The sequence below is a fragment of the Theropithecus gelada genome, chromosome 1 (genome assembly GCF_003255815.1).
Source record: "Theropithecus gelada isolate Dixy chromosome 1, Tgel_1.0, whole genome shotgun sequence".
Classification (NCBI taxonomy): Eukaryota; Metazoa; Chordata; class Mammalia; order Primates; family Cercopithecidae; genus Theropithecus; species Theropithecus gelada.
The window spans coordinates 214,724,123-214,736,394 of record NC_037668.1 but is presented as its reverse complement, the minus strand read 5'-3'; the positions used below and the strand labels follow the sequence as shown (position 1 = coordinate 214,736,394).

General features: G+C 37.2%; 1 protein-coding gene across 7 annotated transcripts in view; it reads left to right on the top strand.

The window, feature by feature from the left end:
* RGS7 (regulator of G protein signaling 7) overlaps positions 1–12,272 on the top strand; it is a 577,395-nt gene that overhangs the window by 413,998 nt on the left and 151,125 nt on the right. For 6 of the 7 annotated variants that reach the window (XM_025399608.1, XM_025399600.1, XM_025399591.1 and 3 more), the window contains one exon: positions 10,911–11,017. The exons of the other annotated variant lie outside the window; for it this stretch is intronic. In XM_025399608.1, coding sequence (XP_025255393.1) covers positions 10,911–11,017 — 107 coding nt within the window. The remainder of the gene's footprint in view (positions 1–10,910; positions 11,018–12,272) is intronic. 7 annotated transcript variants of the gene reach the window in all.

Here is a 12,272-nt window from a genome sequence, read left to right as displayed (position 1 = left end):
CACTGATATTAACTCAGATGAGGAGGACTGTGAGAAGAGTGGGGTTCAGAGGAAAGCCAACAATTCCATTTTGACATGATGAATTTGAAATGTTTATTCAATATTCACGTGGAGATGTCACAAAGGCTGTTCAGAATACAACACAGGAATTTAGGAGAGCAGCCAATCTGAAGATTCGTGTTCTAAGAATGATGATCATATCTACAGGAAAGTTTATTACATCATGAAAATGGTAAAAACTTGAATATTGAAGACTAAAGAACTGCTAAGATGCAGCGGGGCCAGGGCAGTCGGCTCAAAGGCCAGGCACATAACCATTGCCCCGTATAATGCAGCACTCTCTCCACCAGGGGGCGTGTATGTGTTGTCCACCAAGATTACTGCTCCACCGAGGCTCCAGCCATTTCTTCTCATTAACTATCACCTACAACAGCTAGAATTTCTTTTCTTATTTATAATTGACACATAATAATTCTATATATTTATAAGGTATGATGTGATGTTTCAATGCATGTGTATATATACACATAATAATATAATGAACAAATCAGGGCAATTACCATATCCATCACGTTAAACATTTATCGTGTCTTTGTGGTAACAACATTCAAAATCTCCTCTTCTAGCTATCCTGAAATGTACACTGCATTGTTATTTGCTATAGTCACCCTACTGTGTAATAGAACACCAAAAGTTATTCTTCCTGCCTAAGTATAATTTTTTACCCATTGACCAGCCTGCCCCAGTCCCCCACCTCCCCTAGAATTTATTTGAATTCTAGAAATAAAGCTGTCTCACTACATACTTTATTAACAGAACCTTATGAAACCATATTTTCTTAGAGGCTAATTGATTTTAATTCTGTTTATAATTTTTGTTTTTTAAAGAGGGGGTCTTGCTCTGTCACCCAGTGCAGTGGCATGATCATGGCTAATGGCAACCTTAAATTTCTGGGCTCAAGCAATTCTCCCACCTCAGCCTCCCAAGTACCTGGGACCACAGGCGTGCACCACCATGCCCTACTAATTTTTAAAGAAACTTTTTGTAGAGATGGAGTCTCACTATGTTGTCCAGGCTGGTCTTGAACTCCTAGTCTTAAGCAATCCTCTTAACTTGGCCTCCCAAAATGCTGGGATTACAGGTGTAAGTCACCACGCCCAGCGTAATTTTAATTCTTTAAAAACATCTGACGTTTAAATTCTGGCCCATTACACAGAATAGTGAAATTGGCAAGCAGAATGGTGAAAAAAAGGAGGGGGATTTTAGGGGAGAGTTGTTAATACTTTTAATAGCTCATCTGAATTTACTCATTATGGGTTCTGAACCTGCCTCATTATTGTTAGGCAGTAGTTATAATTTTAATTGTGGTATTTAAAAATCAAATTGTTGATGAAAGATTGTGCTGGTTTTAAAACAGCAAACAGAAAAAATGTTTTAATATAACTTATTTAACAAATTTACCCATATCTAGTTTCCAAACTAATTTTGAGAAAGATAGTCTCTATCCACTCGGTCCATGGAATGCTTGTGTATTAGATTTTAGGTATTCCTAGAAGTTACTTATTTTTAGACTATTTTAGTTACTAAAACACATACACCAACATATACACACAGAGACTTAAAAAATAAAAATTGATAAATACATATGCCTATGTAAACTAGAATTTTTTTAATGATGCAATGCTGTAAAGATTATTCAAAAGTTGCAAACATCAGTCCTGACGTCCTACACGCTTCACTCAGTTCAAGCATTTGTTTCTGCAAAATACAGATAAAAGTGCATTCCATTGGTTTTGTTTTGAAATTTCATAAAAACTGTGACTGTTTCAGTGACCAAGGCTATGGCTTTGAAATTAGACTTACTTATTACGGTTCAAATATTAAGGAATAGTGATTTTTAAAAGAGATACCATTAACAGGTATTATGAGAATAATATGTTGCTTATTCCTTAGGAATGACATTTGATTTTCAGACAAAATGCATTCAAGATATTTTGGCACATGGGATGTATTATTGGCTAATCCCAAGGCATGTGTACATTTTTACAACTAGTTTTTGAAAATGTATAAATAGAACGCACGCATAAAACCAGTTCCTGTTTGGAATGAGCATTCATTTTGCTCTGTGCACACAAAACTCTATGCTATAGCAACCCTTGAGAATCATCAGGATTGAGTTATAAGCAACTGAAATTAAAATCTGCTCTTATGTGTCATATTGGGCTATTTTTCTCTTTCATGTTAGAGTATTGGGACATGGGCAATGGCAAGAATGTCTGAGAAATAAAGAAAAATCCATTTCCCTTTGACACAAGGAGGCAAAATAAGAATGGCGGCTGCTCTGCCACAACTTCTAGCTAGTGTTTTGACTGCACATCTTGTCATGGACTTAGAGTTTAAAAGTCTTTAGTGATCTCCCCTGCATTTACAGATGCCAACTCTAAGAAAGGAAGTGACTTGGCTGGACGCGGTGGCACACACCTGTAATCCCAACACTTTTGGAGGCCGAGGCAGGTGGATCATGAGGTCAAGAGATCGAGACCATCCTGGCCAACATGGTGAAACCCTGTCTCTACTAAAATACAAACATTAGCTGGGTGTGGTGGCGCACGCCTGTAGTCCCAGCTACTCGAGAGGCTGCGGCAGGAGAATTGCTTGAACCTGGAAGGCAGAGGTTACAGTGAGCTGAGATCACACCACTGCACTCCAGACTGGTGACAAAGTGAGACTCCGTCTCAAAAAAAAAAAAAACAAGAAAAGAAAGGAAGTGACTTACTCCTGACATGCAGTTACAGACACTAGGATTAGAATTTAAGTCCCATGACTTGCAGTTGAGCCATTTTTTTTTCCCACAATTCCCACATGTGCTTTTTGGGCAGCGTGTACTCTCTCTGATTCGAAGAAACTCATGCTGCAGAAACTCCTCTGCCTATTACAAAGTTAATTCAGTGTCCTACTTTCTTCCAGCTCGTTCAGCCACATTCACTAATGGAAATTTTGCAGAATGTATACTGAATTTTAGATGGAATGTTGTTTTCCACTGTAATTTATTATTGCCCTGGCTTGTGCGATTGTGATGGTTTCCTCACACTGTACTTAGATGAAGTAAGCATAATTTTTTATCTCATCTGAATACTATTCTATGTACCTAACCCATATATATAGATATAAGTATATAATATATATTAGTATATATAGTATATATATTTAGTATATATGCTTATATTATATATTATATATACAATATATAATATATAAATATATATTATATAATTATATGTTTTTATATAATATAATTATATTATATATTATAATATGTACTTATATTTCATATATAACTATATATATAATATAACAGAATCTTGTTAAAGGATTGGCTGATGGAACTACCTATCTAAATCTGGGGAATGAACATGCTAATATCATATAGGCTGGATAATGTAGATGTGAAACCAGTTATTCACACCAGTATTACATGGATCATTTTTTCAAATTTCAGCATGATTTTTCATACATGAAGAATGCCTAAGATGTCGTAAGTGCCATTAGGCAGCTAGACTGGTGTACTCTGCGTGTGTAAAGAAGATCATTGGTTTTGGATTATCTGTTGCTCTCACTGCCAATTGCTTTGTTATTTTAATGTCGATTTTCTTTTTTTAGTCCTAGGCAAATATTATGCTTCCCTAAGAATTCATCTCCATTCTGATTGCTGTCCCCGTGCTCTCTCTGTCCCTGTTCTTCTTCTACTGTCGGGTTCAGGGTGTCCTCACATCAGTCCTCCTCTAAAGCAGTCCGGTCTCTCATTGACGTCTGATCTTCGCGGTATGGTTTTGCAAAGCTAGTGTGCGGGGCATGCTGCCTTTGGAAATCTGCGGCTATACCTGTGATACTTCTTTTTGGGATTTTGTTAGTGTTCTTTGCTGTAGGGAAAAACATAGGCATATTCCAGGGCAGACTGAACTTCAGCACCCAAAAGACTCTGGTTTCGTCACCTGAGGCGGTTAAAATAGAGTTGAATTGAAAGTGTTTAACATGACTGGGAAGCCCAGAGCAACACTAGCTACTCATGTTTCCCATCACCCCTTAAACTAGATTAAGTGCTCCTGAATGTGACGCTTCATAAGCATCAACTGATAATAACTCTCATCTCAGGAGCGTGTCTGTGTGGCAGACTGTGTTTTAAGTGCATTGCACATGTTATCGCAATGGATCCTTACCACTAATCTTTGGCATTAGTATTTTATCACCTTCTTACAGATGAGGACACCAAGGCCCAGAGAATCCAAGTCTCTTGCTCAAGTCACACAGTCAGCAAATGAGGTACCCAGGATGTGAACCTAGACAGGGGGCTGGCATAACCTTTGTCCTCTGCTCCTTTTTTGGAAATAGAATTTACTTAGATTAATTTCCTATTGCGTTCCTCAATGTTGATATAAATTATGATTCTGTTTTTCTTTCTCCCAAGGAGAATCTATTTTAGCTTATCTATTCTATGTCACCTTATTATTCACTTCTATATCCCAAATTATGGTTGCTGTTGAGAAAGTGACACTTGATTTTTTTTACATGCAAATGATGTTTTTTTAAAAAAGATGAAAGCCCAGATACTTCTTTCACTGACTCCTACTATTGAGAAAATAAACTTCACTTCAGAAATTTCTAAATATGGCTAAATATGGTAATAGTCCATTTTTATTTGGTTTTGCCGGAGAATAAAATGTTCTGCATATGAGATTCTTCTACATGACTAATCTTACCTTTCCAAATGCCAGTTCTAAAAAATAAAGCATAATATATTGAAGGATTTCTAGAATGACCACGTATATGTCTTCTTAAACAGAAAATGACAAGTCTAACATATCTTCTTTTTATGGCTCAGAATTGTCCTGATAAATGCCTGTTATTTTATCATTAAGTAACTTACCTTTGTCTTCATTTCAGCATCTCTGTTTCCTTAATAGAATCAGTTGCCATCTTTTTTCTCTTTAGATTTTCTTTTAAAATATTTCTCCCCACACACTGATCATACTTATACTGTGTCGGAAATGAAAAAAATTTTAATACATGCACATAAATACAAGTAAATAACATGATAGTGAGAAAATATAGGATTCAATGAAGTTTTTAAATTATCATTTTCTTGACTCAGAGGCATTTTATTAATCATTTCAAAATTATGAGCTGTATTTAGAAGAAGAGGAGGCTGCAAGAAGTTGAGCCTCTGGGTAAGGAAAACATTAATGAGTTTTAAAATTATATTGTAAACTTAGAGTACTTTACACTCAAGTACTCAAGCCTCTTTTATAAGTACTGTGCGCTAACCGATTGCACCACTGGAGTTCCCCAAGCCTCTTTTATACTATGGTTTTCATCCTGTTAACTTTTTGAAGTCGTTGTGGTCAAAAGCAAATTATGCTGTGGAGAATTCTCTTTGCTCTCAGAGGATGTTGATAATACCATTCCTTTAGAGTTTGGGGTGAAATCATCCTATGGTGGCATCAGGCTTAACACAGCTATTCTAGGCTGTTCACCTAATCAGAGGTGTTTGGAGACTGATTTTTGTTTCTCAGTTTGCTCATGGCTTGAATATCCAAACAGAAAAACAAACTGGAATTTTTCAGTAGGTTTATCGCTGAACTTTAGCTGTGTGGGTGAAGAGAATAACACATGTACAAGAAGATTAATTAGCGATTATTTTGCCGTGAAGCGTGATGCTGCTGAGCCATCTGGTGTGCCGTTACTGGGAGAGTGATCTTGATAGATTACTCATGAAACTCTTTCAACACTTTGTTCCAAGATTGTTATGGATTCTCATTCGATTAAGATGGTGCTAAGATTTAGGAGCAGTGGGACCACAGGGAAGTGTGGCGCCATGTTTGTCTGTGACAATAAACAAGTCTCTCTTGAGAATACTGCCCCAAGTCCACTCTGAGACCTCTTACTGGCATTTATCATGTTAATATCACTATTACCTTTTCTCACAACAAAATAGCTACAATAGCCCCACCTCAACAGCTTATCAGACACAATAATTAGTCTGGTGTTTTTCTGTGCATGTTAGGATTTTAATATTCTTGATGTGTCATTTACTCATAAATGTCCTTGTTCATTGATTCAGCAAATATTGAATCACTTGCTACTTTTGCCATGGATATGCTGAGTGCTAAACTTGTCATCCTAAATGAAGCAAAAAAATTCACCCCAACTTTCTGGTTTTTCATCTAGGCATTTATCCTGCTCTGGAGCTATATTTTCTGGAGATCCTGTAACGAACACAAAATATCTATTATTATTTCAGTACCTCTAGATGATTATTTGACCAAAAATCTTAGAACCATTTGTAAGCATTGTTAGAAGGTCAATCCTCTTAACCATTAAGTCAGAAGGTTTGATTTCACCTTGACATATGAAATATGTGTGACTCATATAGAAATTACCACCAGTATATTTCTACTAAATTCATGACATAATGCAAAAGTATCAAAACAAATTTTCCTTAATCATAAAGTTATGGAACGTTAAGTATCACTCGGAAGAGGCGTAAAATGAGAATGCATATCATCAAATCAAACCAAAATACTGTACCTCAAAAAAGGAAGAGGAATTTTACTAATTCACTCATTCTCATTTGCAAGCATTTCTTAATGCCTGATTATGGTAGTATCACAGGAAGAAGAACCTGTCAACATACACTTCACACTCTAGAAGTATATAACTTGTAAATTAGTAGTTAACGAGATGCAGGAGCCAAGAATAGTCTTATGATCATTCACTTCTGTTTTTCTTTTTCGTAGCATCTCTATATTTACTTTCACTCTATTTTTCTAATCCTCATCAACACTTTAACACCCAACTGCTTTTTGTTGTTTCTTGGCTTGGTTTTAGTCACACTCTTTCCTGTGCTTAGAACTCAGAAGCTCCTCTTACTGTCTATCTTCCTGGGCATCTCAGTTTTCCCTTCTTGTATCTATGCTCTGCAGATTTCCTTATGCACCATAACTTAATTTCTCTTCCGGGAAAGTGTGCTAACACTATCTTCCCAGACCACAGACTGCTGGGACTAAAATAATAAAGATGGCTGTACGAAGACAGATGGGCCACCTGACTTTGAAGACCTGCAAAGGATGTTACATGTTGCTTCACCCCATATTACCTGACAGGTGTAAGGAAGTCAGAGATCACCTGCAACTGCCCTAAGCTCTTCTGTGGATCTGGAGACCAAATGGACACCAAGAGGATTAATAGAGAAAAGCATACACATTTTATTAGTTTTACACGCACATGGGGATCTTCATAAGAGAGTGAAGTCTGAAGAAATGGCCAAAGCAAGACACTTCTATACTTTTTAGACAAAGTATAATAAATTTAAGAAAAAAATGACAGAACAAACAAAATCTGGCTGAAGGCAGTAAATTTTCTAGCAGAATCACTAGGGGATATATGGGGGGTATAAAACTAATGGAAAGTAAGGGTTACTTGATTAAGTTTCTTAATTTTTTTAAATTTTATTTTATTTTATTTTATTTTTTGAGACAGTGTTGCTCTGTTGCCCAGACTGGAGTGCAGTGGTGTGATCTCCACTAATTACAACCTCTGCCTCCCAAATTCAAGTGATTCTCATGCCTCAGCCTCCCAAGTAGCTGGGACTACAGACGTCTGCCACCATGCCCAGCTAATTTTTTTATTTTTTATTTTTTTTTTAGTAGAGACAGGGTTCACCAGGTTGGCCAGGGTGGTCTTGAACTCCTGGCCTCAAGTGATCCATCCACCTTGGCCTCCCAAAGTGCTAGGATTACAGGCATGAGCCATTGCACCCAGCCCTTTATTCAGGTTCATTGCAGCCCCCAACTCCCAGTGTCTGGTGATAAGAGCTATTTTCTTGCCCTGGCAAAGGGAAGATACTCCTCCCAGAGGAATCTTTACGGCTTGCTGCATATAGGAAGAGATAGGCCAGCTAGCTGTTTCTGAAACTACAATTTCTCCAGTGTTTTCAACTTGAAACAATCTGGGGTATTTTGGGATGGCATGTTCTTCATTCATCCACAGGGGTACTTAGGAACTCAGAATTTAACCAGAACTATAAGCACCTGCTCATTTGTTATGGGCCAACTATCCTTATAGATCCTCTTATCATTTTAATTTTACAGACAGTCAAAAAAAAAAAAAAAGAATAAGATGATGTTGATGAACATGGCTGTTTAGGACTGTCAGGTTCCCTCACTCAGCCTAGCTGTTTAAAACTTTTGTTACATATTTATAAGGGTACAGAGTAATATTTCAGTACATGAAATGTGCAATGATCAAATCAGAATAATTAACATATCTATCACTTCAAACATTTATTTTTCTGTGTGTTGGAAATATTCACTCAACCTAGTGGAGGGCAAATGTGTGGAAGTAGATTCTCTGAAAGTGATTTCTAGAAAAATAAAAATTATTTTGTGTGTAAATAATGAAGCACAGTAGCTACCATATACAGAGTATCTACTAGGCTGGAAGCACGATTCCAATTTCATTATGAGTGGGCTTATGTCATTCTCACATCAATCCTGCCAGTTGGGTTTATGACCTTTATTAATAGATGGGGGAGGCACAGAGAATGAAAGTAACAGAAGACAGTGGGTGTCTCCAAAGTTCTTGTTCTTTCCACAATGACACCCTGGCACCAAAGTTTTAACAAGGATAGGTAGGCATGTTGCTATGAGCAATGCATGCTTTGAGAAGGCCTTGACTTTGAACTGAAAGGATGTGGAAATGATGAAAATACACACACACACACACACACACAATTGATGAAAAAATGCTCCTCTGTAGAAAAACAACATTCTATACAGGGAGACTTGATTGGGAGTTTGGAGGTGATGGCTGGATCACTCAGTAACAGTCTTCCAAAGCCAGGGCAAAGAATGAAGAATAATTGGCAGTTGTTCTTTATTATCAGCAAGAACAATGCAGGGAGAGATCAGAGGTAGAAGTTATCAATTGAAATGTTTGCAAAATGCTAGATAACAATTTCAAGGGGCATCATAGTACCCCACAATAGATAAAAATTTAACAAGTTGTTTATTTATGTAGGTGTGAGGGGTAGAAGGATGGGATTCTTATGCTTTGCTGTACCATAGCTAGCTGCTTAGTTACTCAGTTCTTACTGAGGTGTAAAAGCTCCCCATGGTTGATGACTGGAGATATAGATAGATCCATGTCATCCTGGAACTGCTGTAAGAATCCTACCTTCTTGACTAAGAAACAGAAGTAAATTTATAAATGAATTGTATGTAAAGATACATAAACAGATAAATAAATCTAACTTTTTTGATATTTTCTAAATATAGTAGACCCTCTCTTTTATGACTTCCACATCTGTGGATTCAACCACCCATGATCAAAAATCCACAGATGTGGGAGGGCAAACTGGAGAACTTGAGCATCCTTGATGTTTGGTATCTGTGAAGGTCCTCAAACCAATCCCCTGAGGATACCAAGGGACAACTGTACATATATTTTTATGTTGGGGTAGAAAGCTATTTTGCATAGTTTCATATTTTCTAGCCTTTAAGTTAGAAAACTTTATGTCATCTCTGCACCAATGCAGTAGTAAATATTGACCAAATTTTATTAACCCTTTTGTTGGAAGAAATTGTTGGCAGCTATAGACAGTATGAGTGTTACAGCCTTACTTTCAGACTACATGTTTCCATTGTCCGATAAATCTCTTCCCACTCTATCCCACTCCATATTTAGAATACTATATAGAGTAGTAAAAGCTAGAACAATCTTTACAACCACCAGTCGGTAGATTCAATAGTGCAGTAGAGGTGGTCCTTGATGCCTTAATATTCCCTGTTAGCATCACAAAATAATGGTCCGTGTCATTAGAAACATTACTGATGGTACTAGATAGCTATGATATGGAGAATGAGGTGATGCAATTGAAAACTTTTAAAAGTTTAAAGTGATATATAAGTGCCAAAATGCAACTGCCTATAAGAGAACATTAACACAGGGCCAACACACGTCTATAAAATCAGGGAGACAGATTCTACAGATTCAGAAGAGCCTCCCCATTTTAACATCTCTTAACTTTATCTTCTTATGGGCTGGTTGTCATGGGATGAGGTTGGTTATGGCACTTGCTACCAGGAACTAGAACCATGTTAGTATCTTGCATGAAAGAGCTGAAAAAAGAAGTAAAAGCACCAAGTCAGGTTTTCAGACTACCAAGAATGTGCTCTAAAGTGTTAGAAACAAGAGCTCAGAGTCACAAGGAAAACAAGCACTCAAACAAAGGATTTCTCAGCAAGGCAAATTTACTTCTGCAGAAGGGAACTTCTTCGGTGTGCTCTCGCACTTCTGGCCACTGCGAGAGCACACCGAACAAAGGAGGGAAGGGGTTTTTATCCCTAATACTGTTAGTCCCTGCTCCTGTGTCCTGTCCCCATTGGCTGGAGTTGTACCGCACAATCTAAACTAACCCAATTGGCTACTGTTTAAAACTGAATATGGCTAATTAGGTGGGAAGGGAGAGGCTGTCCGTTATGGTACAAGGCATGTTTGAGCATGTCAGGGCGCGGCAAAGTCAGGAAGCATAGTTTCAGGGGGAAGAGCTGTTTCAGTGGGAGGGGCGGTTTACAGAATGGGTAGCCAGGAGTAAAAGAGGGCTCTTTCCAAATAAGGAAGAGATGTGAGTTACAGACTGGGACTGGTAGGAGAAGTTGTTTACAGAGTAGATAGCTTAGGAGAAGGGACAAGGAAGTTGATCTCGAGAACAAAGAACAAGGAAGTCAGAAATTAAATCTTTGAAGAGGAACTTACTGTATCTGACAAAAGGAACCACACAAAAACGTTACGTTCCTATAAATGAATACATTTAAAAGGTTTTTTTATGTTCTTTGTTTGTTTTCATAAAACAGTGGAGGCGCTCCATTTGGGAACATTAATGGCTGCCCATGGCTACTTCTTTCCAATCTCAGATCATGTCCTCACACTCAAGGATGATGGCACCTTTTACCGGTTTCAAGTAAGTTTAATAGAAACGTTCTTTGACAGTAAACTAGAAGCCTGCATTTCACTTGTTCATTAGGTTTCTTTTGAACAGAACTTTTAAAAACTATGACTTATTTTACTTTGACTTAGGCTAGTTAGAAACTGATTAACGTTAAAGACATAACAAGCAATAAACACAGAGAAAGATAAAGTATGCTTAGTCAAGATGATGTGTGAAAGCTAAATGGTGTGATGATTGAAGTTCTATTTTATATGAAAAGCTTAAGGGAAATTCAGAAAGTGACTTAATGGCATTTGGGAAGACCAGAGAGTCTTCCTCTGTCTGACCTTTGCCTGTGATCCAGACCATCTTCAGCCCAAGTAAATGTTAATGGGACTGTCTGAAGCTCCAGATAGGATTCAGCTAATTATATAAACTCTTGGCATCCAGGCTCTTCTACAAGTCTGTGAAGACTGACATGATGATATATTGTGTGTGTGCACTCAACTGCAACAGGACACCTCAGATAACTTGCAAACTGATAAGAGTCATTCTAGGTCATTTGCAAATGACACAGATGCAATTATTCTTTCAGGCAATGACTGTGGACTCTAATTTCAGTCATCGTAAGTATATTTGACACTGGAGTTCACATTGATTTACCTAAAGTGTATTCTACATTTCAGTAGACATTATGGCTCATTAATAACTGACTAGCAGATTCTAGACTGTAAAATTTAGGCACATAAAATGCCAGATGTCAAACTCTAACCCATTTCCAACAGGTATTTGCTGGAGGGTTCTCCCCATGGTCCAACTTTCAGACTTTAGAGCCTTCTTCTCACTTGTTCTAAATATTATTGAATGCTCTATGTCTACATAAATGACTGAATAGTAATTGGAGTGCCTAAAATTTGTTTGGGAAAACCGAGAACAAAGAGGAAATATGCTTTAAAAATCACTTTAATCATTTGCTTTAAAAAATCATTTTAAAGATTATTGTCCTCATAGAACAGTCTCACTGCTCCTTCCTTAGGACTCAGTTCTCCCAAGGCAAATAATCGTAGGACAGTTTTGCACTTAAGAGCTAGAAGGAAATATAACCATCTCCTGAAACTGTGATACTGACCAAGTTATCAAGTGTTTAGTTAAATTACTTAACTTGCAAAAGCTTTACATTGATGGAGCTTTATGCTTTATACAGCTAAACTTACAATAATGGTAGCTTAAAATAGCATATTATTAAAGTAACTTGTGGTCCCAAAGTTAAATTTTTAACAACTAGGAA